The 24,269-nt window shown below is 60.2% G+C and overlaps 2 protein-coding genes across 5 annotated transcripts; both read right to left on the reverse strand.

The window, feature by feature from the left end:
- Nucleotides 1–911: 911 nt before the first annotated feature.
- On the reverse strand, nucleotides 912–5,363 carry FGF6 (fibroblast growth factor 6). The gene is made up of 3 exons (XM_007657621.3): nucleotides 5,078–5,363; nucleotides 3,953–4,056; nucleotides 912–1,104 (listed from the first exon to the last, which is right to left on the reverse strand). Exons 1-3 carry the CDS (start codon nucleotides 5,361–5,363, stop codon nucleotides 928–930), a joined length of 567 nt encoding a protein of 188 aa, XP_007655811.2. The 3' UTR covers nucleotides 912–927.
- A 3,599-nt stretch (nucleotides 5,364–8,962) lies between these two features.
- On the reverse strand, nucleotides 8,963–24,101 carry CX4H12orf4 (chromosome X4 C12orf4 homolog). 4 transcript variants are annotated; one of them, XM_029054359.2, is made up of 14 exons: nucleotides 24,062–24,101; nucleotides 19,821–20,036; nucleotides 18,453–18,598; nucleotides 17,254–17,435; nucleotides 16,803–16,902; nucleotides 16,584–16,705; nucleotides 14,954–15,060; nucleotides 14,549–14,746; nucleotides 14,272–14,400; nucleotides 13,163–13,237; nucleotides 10,499–10,701; nucleotides 10,285–10,342; nucleotides 9,852–9,919; nucleotides 8,963–9,577 (listed from the first exon to the last, which is right to left on the reverse strand). In XM_029054359.2, exons 2-14 carry the CDS (start codon nucleotides 19,996–19,998, stop codon nucleotides 9,485–9,487), a joined length of 1,659 nt encoding a protein of 552 aa, XP_028910192.1. In that variant the 5' UTR covers nucleotides 19,999–20,036; nucleotides 24,062–24,101; the 3' UTR covers nucleotides 8,963–9,484. The 4 variants fall into 4 exon arrangements, with proteins under 4 accessions (XP_028910192.1, XP_028910191.1, XP_028910190.1 ...); XM_029054358.1 differs by lacking the exon at nucleotides 24,062–24,101 and adding an exon at nucleotides 23,885–24,002; XM_029054357.2 differs by lacking the exon at nucleotides 24,062–24,101 and adding an exon at nucleotides 23,769–23,876.
- Between the last annotated feature and the right edge of the window lie 168 nt (nucleotides 24,102–24,269).

The following is a 24,269-nucleotide window of genomic DNA, read 5'->3' on the forward strand; positions in this document are numbered from 1 at the left end:
TCTGCCCTGTGGACCACCACGGGGACTGGTGGTGAGGGAAACGGGGGGCGATCCCGGCGGGCAGAGGGTGTTAAATCCGTTGTCCGGAGAAGAGAGGCAGGTCTGGGTTGAACTCCAGAGAGCCGATCTGCCTATGCGGACCTAAGAGTTTAGCACAGAGCTTGACGCGTTGTAAGGGCTGTAACTAAGGAAAAGTCCTACCTCTGTGCCCAGAGTAGGTGACAGTGGGTCGAGGAGTGACAGGACTGCCTGAGGGGATTTGAGGGGGAGGAGCTTAATGTACTTGTCACCTTCTTAGGGCAAGGGGCCTCTAGCCGGGGTGGAGGGATTCATTAGGTCCATCCGGCTACGTTCAGGCCGCCTCTGGTGGAGGAGGAAGGACTCTGTGGGGAGATCTGGGTCCCTTCGAGTCTGCTCCTTCACCCAGCCCCTCTGGACTCGGGGAAGCCCACCCAGTCGCCCAACGCCTAAATCCAAACAGCAGTGAACCTGAGCCTCCCCGAGTCCGAATCGGCACAGAATCCGGAGCCTCAGGGCGGCCAGGGGAACCACCGTTGTGTTTCATGGGTCGGCTGACCCCAGGGACCACAGAAATAAATCCTGACCTGTGTGCTCTGTGTTTGTGGGTGTGGGTGTGTGGGGGGGGGTTCTAACCCTTTCACCTAAGCTTATAGTACTCGACGTACGGACACCCCCGCCTGCCCCACGGAGAGCACATACCAGGCCTTCCTCATCCCGCTCCTCCTCGGGGTCCGGGCTCCGCAGGCGGGGTTGGGTGGAAAGGTTGCAGAGGAGAGGGGCCAGGATCCCCGGTACCCGCCTCGCGAGGACCGGAAAACGGTGGGTGGGTGGGGGGGCCGAAGCCGGACGGGTCAACGGGCGTCAAAAAGTCCTCGAGGCCCCGTCCCCTCCCGGCCCCCGACGGACTCAGAGCCGGGGCAGAAAGTGCGTGACGGTCATGGCGGGAGACACCTTGGTCCCGCGCTTGGGCCGGCCGCGCTTGCTCAGGGCGATGAAGCTGCCCCGGTGCGGGCTGGACTCGTAGGCGTTGTAGTGGTTGGGCAGGAGGGTCTCCCGGAACTTGCACTCCTCCTGGAACCCGGCCTGGGGAGAGCAGGGGGGAGAGAGAAACAAGGGCCGTCTAGCTTGGACCGGTTTCCTGCCGGTTTCATTTATTCAATCGTATTTATTGAGCGCTTACTCTGTGCAGAGCACTGGACTAAGCGCTTGGAATGGACAACTGGGCAACACATAGAGACAATCCCCAACAACGGGCTCACGGTCTAAACGGGGGAGACAGGCAACAAAAGAAAACACAGCAATTGGGTGACAGGTAACGCGTCGTCACCCGTGGCAGCCCTCGGAGTGGAAGCACCTTGGGGGCGGGCAGCCTGCGCCGTCGACTCACCGTGAGCCCCGCAGCGCTCAGTACAGAGCCCTGGTCTCGCTCGGGCCGCGCCGAGCCCCCGCCCCGAGCCCGGCCGAGGGAACGCGCGGGCCCTGCCCGGCCCCAAGGCGGCACAAACGGGTGGCAGGTTCCAGGAGGACGGGGCGGCTCTGGATGGCGGCAGCTGGTGCCACCCGGTCTGGGCGAGCTCGGGGCAGGGCGGGGGAGACCCCCCGGCCCCCGCCCCTCGCTTGCTGGAGCTGCGGCGGAGGCCACCTGTTGCCACGTTGGATGCCGCACTTCCTGTCACACATCAACAAGTTCGTGCCCAATAAATCAGTAAGGACGGGCGGAGCCTCCCTGCACACTGCTCCGGGCCGGGGGGGGGGAAGAAGCAGCCTGAGTGGCAAGACCCCGGGCTTGGGAGTCAGAGGACGTGGATTCAAATCCTGACTCCGCCACTCATCTCCTGGGTGACCTTGGGCAAGTCACTTCACTGGGCCTCAGTTCCCTCATCTGTAAAATGGGGATTAAGACTGTGAGCCCCACGTGGGACAACCTGATTACCTTCTATCTACCCAGCGCTTAGAACAGTGCTTGGCACACAGCAAATGCTTAACAAATACCATCATTATTATTATTATTAACCCCTCAGCCCACCTTTCCAACAGGGGAGCCGCCTCAAACATAACTCTTAACTGGGTCGAAGGCCCGGGGCGGTTAATGAGAAGTCCCGGGTAATAAGAATAATAGTAATAATGATGACATTTGTTAAGCACTTACTATGTGCCAACACCGTTCTAACCGCTTGGGTAGATACAAGATAATCAGGTTGTCCCACGTGGGGCTCACAGTCTTAATCCCCATTTTACAAATGAGGGAACTGAGGCACCGAGAAGAATAATAATGATGGTATTTGTTAAGCGCTTACTAAGTGTTCTAAGCGCTGGGGGTGATACAAGTTCATCAGGTTGTCCCACGTGGTGCTCACAGTCTCAATCCCCATTTTACATATGAGGTACCTGAGGCAGAGAGAAGTAAAGTGACTTGCCCTAAATCAGAGAGCTGACAAATGGAGGAGGCAGGATTAGAACCCACGACCTCTGAGTCCTAAACCCCTGCTCTTGCCACTAAGCCGCCCTGCTTCTCTAGAATAACGAGAATTCAGCCCTCAGAGGGGGCCGAGCGCTCCCCGACCTCCTCTAGGGCCGGGGGAGCCTTTATGGGCCAGGCCCGGCGGGCCTGTGGGGGCACCCAGGTGGTGGAAAGGCCAGCCCTCGCCGCCTTCCCCCTCTGAGGCCTCCGGACCCGTTCCGCCTTCCCCCCTGAGGCCTCCCGGCCCTAAATCTAGCCTAAATCCACCACGCTGCTGCCAGCGTAAGCCCATTTCCTCCTCGCTGTGCCCTCAAGGGACACGGTGAAGAGCTACAAATTAGGCCTGGGGAGTGGGGCCACTTGGCTTCCTTCCAGCTCCCGGGGGCGTGGAGGGGTGGGATGGGTGGGATGGGTGGGGGGGCGCTCTCTGGGGGGTGTGGTGGGGGCGGGAACCTGCTTGGCCTACCATTTGCTGCCATAGCACCGAGGGGTTCGGCGGGAGGGAGGGGAAGGGGTATCGGGTGTCTCCCTGGTTTTCCAGGAATTTACTGAAGTGCTCAGAGGCTCTGAATGGCTCCCCTCCCCGCGGGAGCCTCGGACCGACCCCCCCCCCCCCCCGGCCCCGCCCCTGTGCAAACTCTCCTCTCTGCATCCCCTCCTTCCCTGAGTCGCCTCCCCCAGGCCGGCCCCATCACCCTCTGCCCTGCCACTGAGGCGGGGGAGTCCACTCAGTCCTTTCAGCCAGCACAGTGCTCAGCACAGCCCTCAGGCTCCAAGAGTCCTCCATTTCCAGGGGGTTCTGACCCCCAGCTCCCCCAGACCTATGATGTCCTGGCTTTCCCTCTTCCTGGCAGATCATGGCAAGAAAAGGATTCTGAGACCTCCCTCCGTTCCTTGTCCGGCAGGAAGTGCTTCCTGGGGTCTCCTCTAAATCCTTTGTACTGCGGTCTCCAGCCTGCCTCCCCTCTTCCACCCCAGCAGAGATGGGGTACCTTTCCTTCACTGGACGGAGTCTGCGGTGGGTAACCCTTAGCCCTCACCCTTTTCTCCTCTAATATCCCCAGCTCCTTTGCAGTTATGGTCCAAGGCCCAGGGCCCAGTCCTTGGCCTGGCTCCGGGTGACCGGGCCTGTAGCTCAGGAGGCCGGCTTTGGCCAGCCACTGAGGGGGTTTGTGGGAACTGACCAGATGGGACGAGAAGTAGGGTCGACGGTAGTAGAGGGAGCCGGCTGGGAGGGGATGGGGGGGGGGGATGAGGCGGGGGGTCGGTGGAGACGGCAGAATTTCCTGCCCTCACATCCCACCCGGGGGGGAACCTCTTGCCGGCCGCCACCCCGCCCTCCCCCAACCAACCCCTGACCTCTCCCCCTGCTTCTCTCAGGCCATTTGCTGGCGGGGTGCAGGACGGAGGAGTGGGGAGTGGCCGGGGGAGAGGGGGCAGAAGGGAGAGGGAAGGGGAAGCGGTGCTCACCGAGCCGTACAGCCGCCCTCTCTTGTCCATGGCGACAAACAGGAGACTTTCCACTCCAAACAGGCTGACCACACCTCGCTCAACCGCCGAAATCTCCAGCAGGCCTGGCCACAGAAAGGGCTGGAGTGTGAGCCCCGCGGGGCCCGTCCACGCCAGGGGTGTCCACCCACGAGGGCCTCGAGGGCTCCTGCCGCCCGGGCCCCGGCCCCCGGTTGGCCCGGCCGGCTCCCCTCACTTACGCCAGGAGAAAATGTGGCCTAGTGGACGGTGCACGGGGTCGAGGGTCAGGAGAGCTGGGTTGGAATCCTGGCGCTGCCCCCTGCCCGCTGTGTGACCTCGACCAAGTCACTGGACCTTTCTGGGCCTCGGTTTCCTGGGGATCAGACCCCCGCCCTCCCTCCCTCTCGTCGGCGAGCCCCACGTGGGGCAGGAGCCGTGCCGGGCAGCATCCCCCTGAGCCGCCCCCGGGCCTGAGCGTGGGGCTTGGCACCCAGTAAGTGCTGAGTCCAGGATGTCCTAAGGAAAACACGGGAGCGCCGGGGAGGAAGAGGGCCGAGGGCTGGAGGGGTTCCCCTCAGCCTTGCTCTCCAGCAGCGCCAGGTGGAGTTGGAATCGGCCGGGTCTAAACGGGTGCCGGTGACATGGTCAGCCCAATCTGGGGTCCCGGGGGGGTCCCCGACAGGCAGCAGGAGCCTCTCCCACAAACTAGTGCTGTTGGGACCACACAGGCCCCTGGGCCAGGAGGGGTCAAGGGATCAGGAGACCCATCGTCGTGGGCGCGCTGTCGTCCCCACACCCCTCCGGAGGGTCTCCCCATCCCAAGCCTGCATCTTTACACCCCCTTCCAGCCTAGTAGCCGCTCTCCTTCCATCCCATACCCACACCCCGTTCGCCTCCAGCTCATCACCCATTCCCCCCTCTGCCCTGCCTCATGCCGTGCCCACTGGCCCACGTCCCTCCAGCCCCTGGTCCGCTCCCCATTCCTCTGGCCTCCCCGTTGCATTTCTGCACCCCTCATCCCTCCAGCCCATTGCTTGCTTCCCATTTCTCTACCCTCCCCCACCCCCCAGCCCAGCGCCTGCTCCCCTTCCTCTACCCCAGAGCCCCCAGGCCGCCTGCACTCACTGTAGGGACTCTCACGGTGGGTGCCGCTGACCCGTCCGTCTGGGTGGACCTGGAGGTGGAAGCCGATGCCCACGCCGCAGTACAGCCTCCGCCGCCTCCGCACCCCCGTCCAGTAGTCCCTCTCCCAGCCGCGGCCCCCGGCCAGCCCGGCCCCAGGCCCGGCCGCCAGGGCCGGCCGGCCGCCCTCCAGCCGCGAGCCCGGCGCCCGGGCGCCCGCCGTGCTGGCCAGCAGGCCCAGGACCAGCAGCGCCGGGAAGGTAGCCGGGACCCCGGCTCCGTGGGCCATGGCCGGGAGCAGCCTCTGGCTGGGACCGTCCGCCTCCCCCCGGCCGGGCACGTGGTCGCAATCGCCGGCCCTAAAAATACCGGCTCCTCGCTTTCCCCGCGATGGCTGCCCGTGGAGGCTTATTTTGGGAAGGCTGGGGAGGGCTGCTGACATGAAATCGAATCCTGCTCAGGTACCCGGGTGGGGGGCTGGCCGGCAAGGCGGGGGGGAGTCGGCAGTGGGCAGAGTTGACCCACTCGGGCCCCCCGCCGGGTGTTGCGGATGGGACCGGAGCTCAGGGCTCAGGGGCCGCCCCTGCCCTCTTGTCGCCACCCAGACCACTACCGCCTGGCCCCCGGTTCCTGTCCTCCTGCTCTTGTGGCCCTCACCCACCAACCCTGAGAGCCTCTGGCCACTGCAGAGCACTGGAAAAGGTGTTTGTTGTGTGCAGAGTGCCGTGCTGGATGCCCGCTGTGCGCAGAGTACTGGCCTGGGTGCCCGCTGTTTGCAGAATACCGGGCTGGGCGCCTGCCGGGGGCAGAGCACTATGCTGGATGCCAGCCAAAACATAAAGCTGGCTGTGGGCAGGGAACGTGTCTGTTAATTGCGGTACTGTACTCTCTCAAGAGCTTAGTACAGTGCTCTGCACACAGTAAGCAATCAATAAATAACAGTGAACGAAGGAAAGACCGAAACCTACCGAGCGACTGCACAGAGATATTCCCTGATATCTGGAGGTTGTGGGAGGGATGGCGATGACCCCAGAGGGTGCCGGGAAGGTGGTAATCTAGGAAGGCTTTCTGGAGAAGGTATGTTTTGAAGAAGGGGAGAAGGACAAATGGGGAGGCTGCCTGACTTGAGGACTCTTCCTCTTCTGTCACCGGGTTCCACCCACGGGGGCTGCTGTTCACTTTGGGGCTGGACTGGGGCAGATGGGATGGTGGGAACAGGACAGGCAGCCACCCAGATTGGGCTCCTTTGGCCCTGCTCAGAAACTACTGGATCCGGTCAGGAACAAGAGGGAGCGAGGCTGGCCACTGGCCACAGTTGTGGGGGAGACGACGACTTCATCCCCACAGCTGGACCCCAGGGACTCTGGCCCCGATCCCTCCCAGTGCTAGACCCCGGGGACTGCAGCCCCCTTTACCCAGACCTGGGGATACCTGCCCTCACTACCAGGAGTGGGGTCACCGGCCCCCATCGCCGGGACGCAGAGACACCAGCCCCCCTCGTCCCCACTGCCGGGACCCGGTAACACAGGACCCCCCCGGCCCGGACCCAGAGACACCGGCCTCCACTGCCGCTACTGCCGGAACCTGACACTGGCCCCATTGCTCGATCCCAGAACCCAGTGGGGCACCAGCCCCATCGCTCTCATTGCTGGAACCTGGAGGGACAGTGGCCCCATCACCCCCAGTGCCGGAACCCGGGGGGCATTGGCCCCATCGCCCCACTGCTGGAACCTGGGGAGGGGAGCATAGGCCCCATCGCCCCCACTGTCAGAACCTGGGGAGGGGGACTGGCCCCATCGCCCCCACGGCTGGACCTTGGGGCACACCAAACCCACTGCCCCCCACGGACGGACCCCGGTGGGGGGTGGGGGGGGGCGACTCCCTCCTCCCCCGTTTCTGCCATCTCTCCGTCCCGGGCCTTAGGCTATACCAGAGAGGAGGGGGAGTCACCGGGCAGACGGACAGCCCCTCCGGAAATCGCCGCTTCGGGATTCGAGCCGAAACGGGAGCCTGCAGAGTCGGCCAGGGAATCTAACCCGCTGCTCTTTGGGGGGGGGGGGGGGGGGGAGGCACGGAGAGCGGTAGGGGGTAGAGGCGGAGAGGAGAGGGAGGGGGAACCCGGCCCCACCCTGGCCAGGCTGGGCCAAGGGTAGGGATGCCGTTAACACATGCAAGTGCTTGCAGCTCAGATTCCGAAAATACTCTGAAAACCAGCAATAGCCCCACGCCGCCCCGGTTAAATATAAACCTGAAGTCATTCATTCTATTAAAAAACCTGCTGCCTTATTTTTATCAAATGAGATGATGCTGTGTGCTAAATCAGCCTGGAGTGCCTATCAGTCAACCAGCGGTATTTCCTAGGCACCTCCTGGACGTAGAACGTCGTGTGGGGCACCTGCAGATGGCAGAGTGCTCTACTGGGCACCTACTGCGTGCAGAGCACTGAACTGGGCACCTACTGTGTTCAAAGTGCCGAACTCGGTGCCTAATGAATGCAGAGTGCTGTCCTGGGCCATTACTGTGTGCAGAGCATTGAACTGGGCAACTACTGGGTGCAGAGCACTGTACTGGGCAACTACTGCTTGCAGAGCGCTACACTGGGCAACTACTGTTTGCAGAGAATGTACTGGGCGACTACTGTGTACAAAGTGCTGTCCGGGTGCCTATTGTGTGCAGAGCGTATAATCAAAGTAAAAGGCACGTTCCCTACATTCGAGAAGCAACTTGGCTCAGTGGAAAGAGCACGGGCTTGGGGAGTCAGCGCTCAGCCGGTTCGAATCCCGGCTCGGCCACTTGTCAGCTGTGTGACTGTGGGCAAGTCACTTCACTTCTCTGTGCCTCAGGGACCTCATCTGTCAAATGGGGATGAACTGTGAGCCTCACGCGGGACCACCTGATGACCCTGTATCTACCCCAGCACTTAGAACAGCGCTCCGCACATAGTAAGCGCTTAACAAATACCAACATCATGCGAGGAGTTTATGAGCTAAAAGAGGAAGAAACAGATACAAAAATGATCACCAGCAGAAGAGAATGGAAAGAAGGATAAATGAATAAAAAAGCAACTGAACTAGTAGAATATGGCGTATGCCCTTCTAGGAGGGCTCCTCCTCCAGGAGGCCTTTCCCTTATTAACCTCCCACCTCCCCACCCCATTCCCCACCCCATTCCCCACAACTGCAGCAACTTCTGCATCCCATAAGCACCAGGAAACTCCACCTGGCTTCCCGGTTGGAGCTTCTGCCGACCACTGGATCATCCACTCACTTTCTCCAACGTCCACTCACCACGGCCCTGGCTCTCCCGGGGTGCCGTTTGCCAGTCTGACATGGCCGGGGGCTGGGTCCTCCCTGCGCCCCAAGGAGGGCAACAGGGCCCCCTTCCCCCTGGGGAGGCATGCAGCCAGAAAGACCAGCGGGTCCCATCACCCTCAATGGTACTTACTGCATGCAGAGAGCCATGCTAGGCACTTGTATTAAGTCCCAGGGGCCCAAGTGGCCTCGGTCCTCACCAAAGCCAACCGAGACAGCGGTCCAGACGGCTGGGCTTGGCGGTGGCAGGAGGGCCGCTTCTGGATGCAGAAACTCAGTTACCTGGTTTCCTCCTAGAGGCTTGACCGTCCCTATCCATCCCCCAGTTCCGGGGAGAAATCCGGTGATCCTCCACGCCGCGTTCAGAGCAACAGAGAGACGGACCACACGCAACCAGCTTGCAAACAAGCACCGGTATCTGACCAGCCCACGGGCTCGCCCAAGTGTGGAGCTGAGGCCTGGCTTCCCTGCAGGAGCCCCCAGGAGAACCATATCCCCCGGGGAGAGGGCCTCCGCACCCGAGAGACGTTTCTCCGCTGCCCACCCTGATGTGTAAGAAAACAAATGGGGGGGGTGGTGACTGCTAATGGCTCCTTTATTCTCTCCAGCACGGGGTCGGACAGCAATGTGGCCCCAGGATGGAAAAGACTGCTCCGGTCGGCCTCCTTTCCATTCCTCCTGTCCGCTCCCCGCGCTCCGGCCCCCAGGAGGCCCCTCGTGCTTCGGCTCTTTCTCCGAGGAGCCTGGGAAACCGGTTGGTGCCGTGCGTGGTGGGCCGGACCCCAAGAGATGATCCAGAGACTCCAGGGACCCACATGATGCACGCGTGGGGCGGCAGGGAGAGGGTCAAGGGGAAAGGTGCCCGGGAAGGTGATTTCCAGTCCCATCTGCCTCACGGGAGCGGCGGCTCTGCACATGTGGATGCCAGGCAGGTATCTTTTTCTGGTTTCCGGGCTGGGTCGAAGGTCCCGGCCCCTCCCACGGGTCCATGCCTGAGTCTGGTTCAGTCCAGGGGCGGTCACCCGCTGTCGGTGAGCCCGCGGTCCCCAGGGTGCCCTCCCCACCCCCCCGACTTAGCTCCCATGTGTCCCCGGCGGGCTCAGGGCTTGGACGTCAGGGTGAGGGTGGACGAGACCCGGAAGATCTGCGGGAGCATGCTGCTCAGCTGGAAGAACATCTCCTCCGAGATCTTCTGCAAGAGACGCGGGGGGCAACGTCACGTCTGGGGGGGGGGGGGGGACCGCCTGCAAAACCCCCCACCCCAACACCCCTGCGCGCCCGGCATGCAAGTCGAGTACAGCAGCCGGGACAGGCTCCTCCTAGGCAGGGGTCTGGGCTGTGCCCACCAGTATCCCTAGCCGGGCGGGGCTCCGGGGCGTGACCGTGAACCCCCTGGACAGTCAGGAAGGCTCCCAGTGGACGGAGGGGGTGGTGGTGAGGGGTAGTGAGACTGCACCCCGCCTCACCTGCGGGACAAGGAACTGCACTGTGCGAGAAATCCCGCCGTCCCACGATGCCATTTCCATCATGAAGCCTGCGGCAGACAGATAGCAGAGACTGGCCTGATGGCCACTGCCCACGGAACCCTGGCCTGGGCCTTGCCCCAAGCCCGGTCTCCCGCCCCTGGACCCTCTCCTCTGAGTGGAAGGGGAAAGGCCGCTGGGGAGGGGACGGGCTGGGGGATGCCAGGCTGGGGGGGGGCGGGGGAGAGAGGAAGGAGAGGAGGGACCCTGTTCCTTTACTTGAAGAGAACACCCAAGTTGGCACAATGGCACGGCCCAAGTCTTTCCCGCAGAAAAGCATGGCTGCCCCGGAAGGCCGCCCGACCATCTGACCTCCCTCTTGTCTAGCAGCTCATTGCCCCTCCTGCTCCTACACCCTCACCCAGGTGGCACTGACCTTTGACACACTTGAACACCAGTTCTGCCCTCTTCAAGCACCAGGGAATGGTCATTTCCTGCAAGCAGAAACGGGGCTAACTGGACTCTCTCTCCAGGACCCAGGGGACCATCCACCGTCCACCACTCCCCCAGTCCACCCGACGTGCACACCCTGGGGCCGGAAGGCCCGACGGCCGGGGGCCGAGGACCGGGTCAGGGCCCGCACCGCTCACCTCAGCCATGTCGTGGACCAGCAGCAGGGGCAGGCTGACGGTGGTGACGTCGTGGGTGCAGCAGACTTTGAGGATGTTGCGGAGACCGCTGATGGCCGGGTCGCGGGCCGTGATGTGGGCCGACCGCACGCCGTCATCCACGCACAGGTGAAACGCCACGTGGGTCTCGGAGAGATTGGAGTGGCGGGTGATGTAGAACTCACCTGGAACGGCAGCAGACGAGGCTGGGGGCCGGCCGGGTGGCGGGGTGGACAGGAGCGGCCCCCTGAGGGGCATTCCCGGCCCACCCAGCAAGGCGTCCCCTCCCGAGCGGCTCCCCTTTGGGTTTGCTGGGATCCCCGGGGTCGACGGCCCGCCTGCCACGTGACCCCGAGCCGTCCCCGCCCCCTCCAGGCTGAAACAGCACCCGCCCACCACCCGCCCCAACACCGTAAACCTGCGAGGTGACCAGCTGTGGGGTCCTGGGTCCAGCCCTCGCCCAGTCTTCTGCAGGGGCCATGAAGAAGCCCCATTTCTTCCCCCATCCCATCCTGAGCCTGGGTCTGGGGCGGCGGGGAGCAGTGAGCTTGACCCAGGGTCAGAGCAGAAACAGGCTCAGGAAGGACCTGATTTGGCCGGAAGGGCCCCTATCTCCAGGCCCTGAGTCTGATCGCTGGGTCTACTACCCTCCCGGGTGTTTTCTCCCAGTGCTCACTACAGTGCCTTGGACCCAGAAAGCACTTAATAAATACCATTATTGCTACTGATGGGAGCGGCCCAGCCTGGTTACCGAACAGGCGGTCATGCCCCCAACCCCGCCCCCCAAGGGAGATCCCGTGGGGGAGGGTCAGAGGGAGCACGAATCTTGGGCTCAAGAGGCTGGAAGCCAGCAGGAGTTGGGTAGGGGGGAGGAGAGGAGGGCGAAACCATTCCGACGCGGGGAGCACCAAATTGGGATCTCGACTCGGTGCAAGGAGGCCCCAAAACAGGGCACTGTGCGGTGTGAGCCGAGGGCCTGGGGGGAGGACGCCCCCGCCTTGGCTCAGGTATTTTTAGACTGAGGACGACACTGAGTGGGGACGGCTTCCTGTTCCTGAGGGGAAGGAGGGGGAGGAGCAGGGGGAGGAGCAGGGGAAGGAGCAGGGGAGGAGCAGGGGAGGAGGAAGCGGTGCCCGGGGAGGCCATCCCGGCCCTAACTGTTTCTGGGATCGGACGCCGACGACCGCAGGCTGACGGTGGCGGGCCAGCGCCGGGCAGCCACGGCGGCGGCGGCCGAGGCCAGGAGGGGCGGGGGAGGATGGCCGGGCCCGGAAGCAGCAGCGGAGGCCGGGCGGCGGAGGGCCGGGATGAGGCCAGCTGCGTCTCATCACCTGGGTTTGTGAAGCCATGGCCGTGAGCTCAGGGTGTGCGCTCCCGGCCTTAGTCGCGGACCTCCCCGGTCACCGTTCCGTCTGTAAGGTTGTGTACTCCTTGAGGGCAGGGGATTGGCCTTCTACTTTTCTGCACTCAACCAGGCCCGTGCTCTGCACACAGCACGCGCTGAGCACGGTGCTCTGTACACCGTGGGCACCCAGCAGAGCACTGTAGAAACCACGGGCACCCAGAACGGCACTCTGTACACAGCAGGCACCCAGAAGAGTCCTCTGTACACAGAAGGCATCCAGCACAGTACTCGGTACACAGTGAGTGCCCAGTACAGTGCTCTGTGCACGGGGGTGCCCAGCACAGCTCTTGGCAGTGGGCATCCAACCCGGCTCTCTGTACACGGCAGGTGCCCAGCACAGTACTCTGTACGTAGCAGGAGCCTGGCACAAAGCTTTGCAAACAGCGGGTATCCAGCCCAGCTCTCTGCACACAACAAGCGCTCAGCCCAGCTCTCTGCACAGAGGGGCGCCCAGGGCAGCCCTCTGCCGACAGATTACCGAGGTCTGACATCTTCCAAGGATCTAGCGGATCTCTTTTTCTAAGAAAGAAACCGCGCCCTCTCCCCACTCGCCAAGATCGCACACTTCGACACTAAACTGGACACGGAAGCTCGGGCTTCCAGTCAGTGAAAGTGAATCCAGGCCAACAGCCGTCCGGGAAACAAAAGAAAGGGGAAGCCGAAAAGTGTCATCTCTTGGAAAACGAAACTTAGGAGGGGTCGAAATCAGATGAGGCGTTTTCTGGAAGTGTGCTCCCGCCGTCGCCGTTCGCGCTGGAGATACGGGGAAACTTTGCGGCGCCTTGCTGCCCTCCTGACCCCCAGAGCGGTGCCGGGAGGAAGTCTGCCGCCCAAACAGGCCGAGACCCCGAGCCTGGGCCTGACCCTCCCGGGGGGATGTCCCAGTGCCAAGGCCCGCGAGGGGCTACGTGCCACCCCTTACACCTGTCTACCACTCTGCATGTCCTGGGAGACAACATGGCCAGCCCAGATTTGAGGGGTTCTCTGAATGAGGGCACTGTCAAACCAACACTCGGCACGTGTGGTCGATCAACTAATGATACTTAGGGAACCCAGAGCACCGTACTGGACAGTTGGGAGAGGACAACAGAGGTGGTAGGGACGATTCCTGCCCTCAAAGAGCTTAGAGCCTAGCGCGGGGGAGAGGGGCCCTGAGAGAAATTACAGATGGGAGGAAGGAGGAACCGGCATGAGAGTTGAAAGGGGGTTACGGGGGGCGAGGGGGAAAGGATAAGACTCACCAGGAAAAATATTAGACGGGTTCCGATCTGTAGTCTTGTTCTTGTCGTCACTTCCTCCATTCCTGTTATCAGGATCTACGAGAAGGAGGCCGCACCACCTGACATCGCGTGACCCATCAGGAACCCACTCCCACCATGCTGTAATCCCCATGTGCTAGTCACCGGCCCCTAACGGAACTTCCTTAGCTCCCCCACAGAGCTGTTCTGGGGACAGAGAAAAGAGGAGAGGGAGGAGGAGGAGGAGGAGGAAGGAGGCCGGGCGGCCACAACAGCGTGTCTGAACCAGTGGTCGGTCTGCACGTAGGGCCCCAAAATATCCCGGATGCTCTGGGCAGAGCGGGGCCGGAGGCCGACACGGGTCCCACCTCCTCAGCCTGCCGCACAGGCTGGGACCCACGCGTCCTGCCGGGCCAGAAATTATAGGTCTCCTTGGGCTGTTCAAATCAGTGTGTGTGGGTGTGCTCGTGTCGTGTGCGCGCGTGCATTCATGCACACAGATCGGACTCTCAGCCGTGGTGTCACACGCCTCTGCTGGAACCCCACGATAGCAAAGACTAAGGGCCCACAACCCTACAGCAGCTGGGACGTAGCAGACACTGAGTTTTGTTTTACGGTGTCCTTAGCAGGGCTCCAGGGAAGGGTCTCTCATTCCCGGTGCTCCCCCGTCTCCTCTTTCTCCACCTCCCCAGCCCCAAAACGGGATCCAGGGCGGTAACCAGTCCCGGCAGAGAGCTGTGATGCCGACTATCTTGTCGGCTCAGAGAGAGAAAGATCAAGCAAGTCTGGAGGGTCACACTGCAGGAACAGCCTTCGGGGAGCATCCAGGAAGGAGATTATTCCGGCCCCCCCAGCTCTGGGTCCCCCGGGGCGCCCCTCCACACTGGGGTGAGGGATCCGGGCTGGCCCATCATGGAGCCAGGCCCGAGAGGCGGAGGCCAGCGCAGACGTGTGAGGGCCTTCCCGAGCCCCCCGCTCCACGGAGACAGACGGGGAACCCTAGGTCCGAAGCGGGAGGCTTGGGGTCTGGGGTCCGGGCCCTCGGGGCAGGGGTTGGACATCTCTCCCCAGTGGGCTGAGCCGGGCAGCCCCGCCCCACGCGTCTCACTGACCGTGTGGGTCCTTGGCCTCGCTCCTGCGCTGGGCCCGGGCGAGCAGGACGACCTGCTGGACCTGCTCCAGCTGCTCCTCGATGCTTGGGAAGTGGAAGTCGGTGCACTCCTGGCAGACGGTGGCGAAGTCTGAGGGCCACGGCGGGGAGAGGAAGACAGGCGGGTGGGGACTCCTGGGGTGCCGCGCCCCGACCCGGTCCCCCGGCCGGTCCCCCTGGCGGAGGTGGACGGAGGGGGTGACGGAGGGACGAGCGACGGGGTGGACGTGGGCACCCACCTCTCTTGATCCCACTGTAGGAGTTGATGCGGTTGTCCACCAGCAGCACCAGGCCGCAGAGTGACGCGGAGTAGAGCGACAGCGCCGTCTGCAGGCGGCGGAGCTTGACGCCGCTGCGCTGGTGGCGCTGGTGCCTGCAGAAGTCCAGGGTGTCCGCCCTCAGCAGACGCAGGTTGTGCATGGTCTTCAGCTGGGCCCCTGCGACGGCGGACGGGCAGAAGAGTCCGGAGCCCAGCTGTCACTTTGGACAGCGGGACCCGAGGGTGGGAGCCGGGCCCACCGCGGTGCCCGCGTAAGCATCCCGGCCCCCGCAGCCTCGACCACCTAGGACCTCTGTGGGGCGGGGGAATGGGCAGCTACGGGGCCCAAGGGCGGACGCCGGCCCCCTCCGCCGGGCCCACCCACCTAAATGGATGGTGAAGCTCTCCTCCAGCTTTCGCGGCTCCTCGTAGACCCTGCCGCCAGCCTCCTCCGCTTCACGCAGGTGGCCGGGCTGCAGCTTAATTTCCTCGCTGAAACACACAGCCAGTGGAGGGGGTGTCGAAGTTCCGATTCCAGACAGGTAAAGACGCACTCTCCCCTCAGACTCGTCAGACCGCTACCCCCCCCCCTGCTTCAAAGTCTTATTGAAGGCACACCTCCTCCAAAAGGCCTTCCCCGACTAAGCCCTCCTTTCCTCTTCTCCCTCTCCCTTTTGCATCGCCCTGCCTTGCTCCCTTCATTCATCCCCCCTCCCAGCCCCACAGCGTTTATGTACATATCGGTAATTTTCTTATTCATATTAATGCCCGTCTCCCCCTCTAGACCGCGAGCCCGTTTGGGGCCTGGAATGTGTCTGTTATATTGTACTCTCCCAAGCACTTAGTACAGTGCTCTGCACAGTAATCGCTCAGTAAATACGAATGACTGACGGAGACCCCGGGAAAGGTGGACGGTTAAAAATCAAAATGACTTGTACTTGTCACAAGGACGGCTTTACTCCCCCCCGGTGGCACGGAAAAGCTGCCTTGGCTCCCACAGACTCCTTTCCCACCCCCTCTGCTGAGCCCCCGCACCCCCCGCACGCACCCACACACACGGTCAGGAGGCTAAGGGGCTCAGGATAGAGGCAGCGGGGGAAACTAAGTTGGGGACCCGCTCTTTACAACCCTAATTCCAGCCTGGCCAATGGAAAAATCGTGGCCCTGGAAGTAAAAACACCTAGGTTCTCATCCGGACTCTGCCACTTGCCCGCTGCCACTTGGTTAAATCAGTTAACCTCTCTGGGCCTCAGTTTCCTTATCTGTGTAATGGGGATTCAATACCTATCGTCCTTCCTTAGGTGACTTCAAGCTCCGTGTGGGACCGGGATCCGATCGGATTACCTTATGTCCATCCCAGCACTTAGCACGGTGTTTGGCCCCGTGCCTCACATATTCCACAATAATTATTAGGCTATTTTGGAAGGAATACAAGACTGGGGGCAGTGCAGGAGTCGGCGAAGGGTGCCGGGGTTCAGGGACAAAATGTCACCCAATTTTCCATACAGGACGCCCTGGTATCATGAACAAGATCTCTTTCGTACGCTCACCGCGGACAGGGAACGTGTCTACCCACTCCGCTATACGATACGCTCCCAACCACTTAGTACAAGGCTCTATACGCAGTAAGCGCTCAAAAAATACAACTGAATCTGCTTGTGAAGCAGTGAAATCTTGACTCGGATCAATCGCTCAAAGGTGTTGTTCTAGCTCCCCTTGAGACTTCAGGTCTCACCGAATGAAAACGAAAACGAAGCCGGAGACTGTCGCTCCAGGGGCCGGCCTTCCCTGACAGAGGGCAGCTCCAAGTGGGCAGAAGATACGCTGGGCTCTGCCCATGCTCAGCACAGGGTGCTAACCCGGGGGATGCTTAGAATGGGGTCCTGCCCCAGTGGGCGCTCATTAAAGGGCTTCGCCCCGGGGAACACTGTCTCGACGGGCGCTCGGCACAGCGTGCTGCCCGCAGGGGGTACTCAGTACATGCCGCGGCCTCAAGCCCGCTGCGCTGCCCGCACCTGATGGAGCTGTTGTTGGGGTTTTGGAGATCTCGGTGGAGTTTGACCACCCACTCCTGGTACTCCTGCTTCTGAATGGTGCTTGACTGCTTCAGCTCGCTGGTCCACTCCTGCTCCAGGACCTGCAAGCAGAGATCATTGCCCAATCCGGTCACCCTCCCGGGGGAGCGGGGCAGGCGAGCCCAGAGACCCTCCCAACCCCGGGGGACTAGGGCGCACCCGCTGGGCTTCGAAGTGCTGCGCTGCCAGCGAGTTCACGTCCTGGTCCGTCAGCGACTTCCCGAGCTCCCGCATCACCTGCTCCATTTCCGCCGCCTGCCTGAAACACAAAAGTCCAGGTTGGCCGGCGGCAGAGGGTCCGGATTCCCTGGTCACGCCCGCTGCCCAGATGGCCCCGGCCGCGGGAGACGAGGGCGAAGGGCTTCGAACTGACAACATCCTGAGCTCGGGATGGAGCTGCCAGGACTGACGAGGAAACGGTCGACAGGAGAGCCCTCAGCCGGGAGGCTGCAGACGTGACGTCGACGGTCAATCTTTCCACCAGGAAGGCGATAGGGTGTGGACAACAGTTGGGGAAGGCTCCCCTGACTGCACAAAGTCCCCCAGATACAACTGCAGAAACCCCCATCCCCATCCCCCACCGCCACCCCGGGAAGAGGGGACAACCGACCTCTCTCGCAGCTTCTTCAGCTCCACATCCCTCTCGCCGATCAGTTCGGAGATGCTCACAAAGTAGTTGTGCTCCAGGTTCAGGAGCGTGTCCGAGGCTGGGGAATGGATCAGGTCGTGGTAGACGTCAGCGAAGTCCTCGTCCCAGCTGGGCTCCTCGGGCCGGGCGTGCTCCAGCGTGGTCTGCAAAAGGCCACCCCGCCCCGGACCTCAGCCACCCGCTGTAAACCCAATTACTCTCCCCCACTTCAAAGCCTTATTGAAGGCACATTTCCTCAACGAGGCCTTCACTGACTAAGCCCTCCTTTCCTCTTCTCTCACTCCCGTCCGCGTTGCCCCAACTTGCTCCCTTTATTCATTCCCCCCTCCAAGCCCCACAGCACTTATGTACATATCTGTAATTAAACTATTTCTATTAACCTCCGTCTCCCCCGCTAGACTGTAAACTCATTTTGGTCAGGGAACGTGTCTTTGTATTGTTGCACTGTACACTCCCAAGTGCTTAATACTGTGCTCTGCGCACAGTAAGTGCTCAATAAATGCGACTGAAGCAATGAACGAATGACGGCTTGGGCGCTGAATAAATAGCACGTGCACACTGAGCTGAATGATGTGGGGCTGCAGAGATGCTCTCCCAGTTTGAGGATATTAGTAGCGGTGGGGGTGACCTTGCTGGGGATATCACGGTCTTCAACAACACAGGAGGGAGACGCAATTCTGGAGGGGTGGAGGGAGGGGAAGGGCCCTTCCCAACATTCCTCAATCTCCAGGTCCAGTCTCTGAATCAATTCCAACCCGGTAATTTATCCCCCGAGGGGACGCCTGCAAAGGGGAGAGCAGAGTGGCCTCAGGGAAAGAATACGAGCCCAGGAGTCAGGTGACACGGGTTTTGATGCGGGTTCCGCCATTTGCCTCCTGTGTGACCTCGGGCAAGTCGCTTCACTTCTCTGGGCCTAGGTCTTCTCATCTGACAAATGGGGAGGGGTCCCTTCTGCTCGAGCCGAGCCCCGGGTGGGATAGGGATCTGATTCTCTTGTACCTAACCCAGCACTGTGCTTGGCCTACAGCAAAGGTTTAACAAGCGCCCCGTCATCGCCGCTATTACCCAGCCGAGGACCGCGGTCGAGGGACTGCCGACAGGACTGTGAGGTGCCAGGCCGGACTTCACCCCTACTCCTCCTGCCAGCCACGTGCGCTCACCTCAGCATAGGCCCTGGCCCAGGCGCTGGCCAGCTGGTGCAGCTCCACGCGTCCGGACTTCACCGCATCCAGGGCGGCCTCGGCTTCCCGGTCGTGGTCCTGGGCGGTCGCGCGCTGGACAAACTGGCTTAGAGAGTCTTTCAAGTCTGGGCAGAGCGATGGGGACACAGGCCCAGTGGGAGAAGAGCACAGATAGCCTTTCTGATGTTCCTCAGTTTCCCCACCGTTCCGCCACAGGCCGCATCACAGAGCACCCACTCAGTCATGCTCCTTCCCAGCTTCCTGCCACATCCCGGGTGTTCGTCCTACTCTTTGGAAATTGTCTGTCTGTCCCACCATCCGCATTAGGGTGTGAGTTCCATGAGGGCAGGGGACATTTGTCTGGCTTCTGCTGTACTCTCCTATGTGTTTGGTCAAGTGCTCTGCATCCTCAACAGCACTTTGGGCCCAATGGAAGCTCAGTACAGTGCCCCAGCTGATTAATTAAAAGTGACAAGGAGCAGTAATCTCTATCTTGACAGTGGATGCTTTATTTGAAACCACAATACTGAGCCTCACACTGGGAGAGACCAGGGCTACAACAATATAATAGACATATTCCCTGCCCACAACGAGTTTACAGCCTAGAGGGGGAAAAAGACATTAATACAAATAAATTAATTAGGGCCTGGCTCCCGAGTTGGCTTCCTCAGGGCTGCACACTGGCCCCAAGGGACCACCCCCAGCCCTGGGACCCAGTTCCCTGAAACTGGGACCAGCTCCCAAAATTTGGGGGGGTGGCAGGGAGGACACACGGTGAGAGTGGGCACCCCAGGCCCAACCTCCTGCACTGTGATATCAGGCAAGTCACTTGCTCTGGGCCTCAGTTTTCTCCTCTGTAAAACGGAGATGACAATACTGGTCTGGAGCATCTCAGAAGGAAAAGGAACAAGGATTGAAGCAAAAGTTTTTCTTTGTGGGGAGACACAGTAACCCAGTGGAAAGCGCACAGGCCTGGGAATCAGGAGATCCGGGTTCTGATCCCAGCTCTGCCCTTGACAGTAGTGACCTCGGGCAAGTCACTCAACCTCTCTGAGTCTTAGTTTCCCCATCTATAAAATGGGGATAAGAACCCCATTCTCCCTCCCTCCGAGATCGGGAACCTGTGGTGGGGAAGATGCTGTGTCCAACCCAATCCCCTAGTATCTGAGTGCCTGGCACAAAGTGGAAGCTCCAATCTAAGCTGGCACATTTATTGTTACGGTTCTCTTTCTCCCTTCCCAAGGGCTACATCTACCCAGGGTCCGGGGGTCCTGGTTCCTGAGGTGGGGGAGTCCCCGGCCCAGCAGGAAACTGGTGGGAGGGATAGTGAGGTGGATGCGCTCTCACCGTTTTCGATGAAGCAGGGCAAGTTGTGCAGGAGCATGAGCCGGGCATGAAGGTGGCCGGGGTCCTGCTGGACTGGAAACTGCAGAGGCACAGAGAGCTCCAGGCGCTGGTCCCCAACTCTCAACTCATACACAAACTCTCTCTCCTGGGTGCACATTCTCTCTCTGTTGGCCTTCATCTTTCTCAAGAACTTCCACAACGACAAGCGACACCGTCCTGGAGTTCGGGTAACAAAAGCGACGGCAGGATTTATTGAGCGTCGCCCTCAAATCTTCAACGTGTCGGAGGTCCAGCAGTAATTCTTGAGCATCGCTTTGAAGGCACCGAATTAGCTCTCTCCCTCCTACCTTACCTTGCTCCTCTCCCACTACAACCAAGTAAGCAAATTTCTCTCCTCTCACACCGATCTACTCGCTGTACTTCACGCTCGTCAATCTTTCCGCTTGCCCTTTGCTCAGTCACAACCTCCCTCCTGTCTATTGTTTATTAAGCGTCTCCCTCTCCCCACCTTGAAAGCCCTAAAATCATATCTCCTCCAAAAAACTTTCTCTGACTAGGCCCTCATTTCTCCCATCTATTTACCCTCCCTTAGGCATCATATGCATTTGGGTCTGTGCTCTCCATCCACTTTGATACTTACTCCAGCCCCATAGTATGACATAAATACTGTCATATTCTGCTGCTTCCCCTACCTGTAACAGATCACGATGTCTGTCTCCCCTCTAGACTCAAAGTTCCCCTAGGGCAGGCAGTAAGTGCTTAGTACAGCGCTCTGCACACAGTAAACGCTCAATAAATACGACTAAGTAGCAGCATGGCCTAGTGGATAGAGCCCAGGCCTAGGAGTCAGAAGGACATGGGTTCTAATCCTGATTCCACCACTTGTCTGCAGTGTGACCTTGGGCAAATTACTTATCTGTGCCTCGGTTACCTCATCTGTAAAATGGGGATTAGTATCGCGAGCCCCATGTGGGACATGGACTGTGTCCAACCTAATTACTTTGGATCTACGTCAATCAATCCTATTTATTAAGCCCTCACTGTGTGCAGGGCACTGTATTAAGCGCTTGGGAGAGTACGACGCGACAATAAAACAGACACGTTCCCTGCCCGCTACGAGCTTAGAGTCTAGAAGGGGAGAGAGACAGTCATAGAAATAATTACAGACATGTACATAAATGCTGTGGCGCTGGGAGAGGGGGCCGTGAATAAAGGGAGCAAGTCAGAGTGGCTCAGAAGGGAAGAGAAAAAGAAGAAATGAAAGCTTAGTCAGGGAAGGACTCTTGGAGGAGATGTGCCTTCAACACCTTAGCGCTTAGTACAGTGCCTGGTACATAGTAAGAGCTTAACAAATACCATTACATTTTTAAAAAATCTATCTACCTATTGCACTGTCCCCTCCCAAGTCCTTAACATAGTGCTCTCCGCATAGGAGGTGCTCAATAACGGACCGGGCTTGGAGTCAGAGGACGTGGGTTAATTATGTTGCTATTTCTTAAGCGCTTACTATGTGCCGAGCACTGTTCTAAGCGCTGGGGTAGACACAGGGGAATCAGGTTGTCCCACGTGGGGCTCACAGTCTTAATCCCCATTTTACAGATGAGGTAACTGAGACACCGAGAAGTTAAGTGACTTGCCCAAAGTCACACAGCTGACAAGTGGTAGAGCCGGGGTTAATAATGTTGGTATTTGTTAAGCGCTTACTATGTGCCGAGCACTGTTCTAAGCGCTGGGGTAGACACAGGGGAATCAGGTTGTCCCACGTGGGGCTCACAGTCTTAATCCCCATTTTACAGATGAGGGAAGTGAGGCACCGAGAAGTTAAGTGACTTGCTCAAAGTCACACAGCTGACAAGTGGTAGAGCCGGGGTTCGAACCCATGACCTCTGACTCCAAAGCCCATGCTCTTTCCAGTGAGCCACGCTGCTTCCCTAATCCCGCCTCTGCCACCTGTCCCCTCTGTGATTTTGGGCAAGTCACTTCACTTCAGCTGTGTGACTGTGGGCAAGTCACTTAACTTCTCTGTGCCTCAGTTACCTCATCTGCAAAATGGGGATTAACTGCGAGCCTCACGTGGGACAACCTGATTACCCTATATCTACCCCAGCGCTTAGAACAGTGCTTTGCACATAGTAAGCGCTTAACAAATACCAACATTATTATTATTATTATTATTCTCAAGCCCCGGTTTGGGAGCCAGAGGTCACGGGTTTTAATCCCGTCTCTGCCACTTTTCAGATGTGTGACCTTGGGCAAGTCACTTCACTTCTCTCTGCCTCAGTTCCCTCATCTGTCAAATGGGGATGAAGGCTGTGAGCCCCACGTGGGACAACCTGCTGATCCTGTATCTCCCCTGGCGCTTAGAACAGTGCTTGGCACCTGGTAAGCGCTTAAATACCAACATTACTATTATTCTTCTCTGAGCCCCAGTTCCCTCATCTGTAAAACGGGGATTAAAACTGTGAGCCCCACGTAGGACAACCTGCTTACCTTCTTTCTACCCCAGAGCTCAAAAAGTGCTGGGCACATAGTAAGCGCTTAACAAATACCAACATTACTATTCTTCCTCTGGGCCTCAGTTCCTCATCTGTAAAATGGGGATTAACTGTGAGCCCCACATAGGACAACCTGATGATCCTGCATCTACCCCAGAGCTTAGAACAGTGCTTGGCACCTAGTAAGTGCTCAACAAATACCAACATTACTCTTATTCCCCTCTGGGCCTCAGTTCCCTCATCTGTCAAATGGGGATTAAAACTGCGAGCCCCAGGTGGGACAACCTGCTTACCTTGTATCTCCCCCAGCGCTTCGCACAGTGCTTGGCACCTAGCAAAGCGCTTAACAAATACCAACATTATTATTCTCCTCTGGGCCTCAGTTCCCTCATCTGGGATTAAAGCTGCGACCCCCACGTGGGCCAACCTGCTTTCCTTCCTTCCACCCCAGCGCTCAAAAGGTAGCTGGGCACGTAGTAGACGCTTAAGAAAGAGCATCCAAATGATGAATGCTAATAAATTCATTCAGGAGTATTTATGAAGCGCTTCCTAGGTGCAGAGCACTGGACTAAGCGCTTGCAATGGACAAATCGGTAACAGATAGGGTCAGTCCCTGTCCTTTGAGGGGCTTACAGTCTAATAAATGCTACTGACAGCTGGACTGATTGGGTCCTGGTGGGGGAGGGAGCCCAGAAAGGAGAGGAAAAAGAGGATGGGGATGGAGGCGTTGAAAATGAAAGCAAAGGCCCAGCTGGGGGGCAGTTGGGGGGCAGCTGGGGGCAGTTGGGGGGCAGCTGGGGGGCCAGTTGAGGGGCAGCTGGGGGCCAGTTGGGGGCAGCTGGGGGCCAGTTGAGGGGCAGCTGGGGGCCAGTTGAGGGGCAGCTGGGGGGCCAGTTGAGGGGCAGCTGGGGGGCAGTTGGGGGGCAGCTGGGGGGCAGTTGGGAGGCAGCTGGGGGGCAGTTGGGAGGCAGCTGGGGGGCAGTTGGGAGGCAGCTGGGGGGCCAGTTGAGGGGCAGCTGGGGGCAGGTGGGGGGCAGGTGGGGGGCAGTTGGGGGGCAGCTGGGGGGCAGCTGGGGGGCAGTTGGGGGTTGTTCATCCCAAGCGCTTAATGCAGTGCTCTGCACAAGTAAGCGCTCAATAAATACTATTGAACGAATGAATGAAAGGGCATCACCCACCTGCTTTGCTTTGTTTTCCTTCTCTCTCTCCCCCCTTTAGACCTTGAGCCCGTTGCTGGGCAGGGCTGGTCTCTCTGTTGCCCAATTGCACATTCCAAGCGCTTAGTCCAGTGCTGGGCACCTGGGAAGAGCTCAGTAAACACTACTGAATGAATGAATGAGTGAATGAATGAATGAAGGCTCCCCGCTGCGGGCAGCAGCGCCAGCCCGACATCCGCCGCCGCCGATTCGACACCCGACTCTCCCCCCTTCCCCGCCACGACCCCGCGCCTGACCTCCCTCCCCTTCGCCTCGCCCAGGGGGGGAGAAGAAGGAGTCGACGCTCCGTTCTCCCGCCGCTGTCCCCGGAACCGCCGAGGGAGGAGGCCCTGGCGAATGTGCGGTTACCAACCGACGGGTTGACTGAAAAGATTTCGGGCGGGGGAGGAGGGGGCCCTCTTCACTGCGCAGGCGCCACAGGACCCTCCCCCACCCACGGTAGGGGGGGAAGGGCGTCCCCCTTCACTGCGCGGGAGAGGGAGAAGGGCGTCTCTCTTCACTGCGCACGCGCCGCAGGACCTTCACCCACCCGCACGGAGGGGGGGGTCCCTCTTCACTGCGCATGCGCGGGCCGTCCGTCTTCACTGCGCACGCGCCGCAGGGCCCTCCCCCGCTGGGGGGAGAAGGGCGCCCCCCCTCACTGCGCACGCGCGGGAGAGGGAGAAGGGCGCCTCCCGTTCACTGCGCACGCGCGGGAAAGGGAGACGGGCGCCCCCTTCACTACGCACGCGCCGCAG

Source organism: Ornithorhynchus anatinus, chromosome X4 (genome assembly GCF_004115215.2).
Source record: "Ornithorhynchus anatinus isolate Pmale09 chromosome X4, mOrnAna1.pri.v4, whole genome shotgun sequence".
In the NCBI taxonomy this organism is placed as follows: domain Eukaryota; kingdom Metazoa; phylum Chordata; class Mammalia; order Monotremata; family Ornithorhynchidae; genus Ornithorhynchus; species Ornithorhynchus anatinus.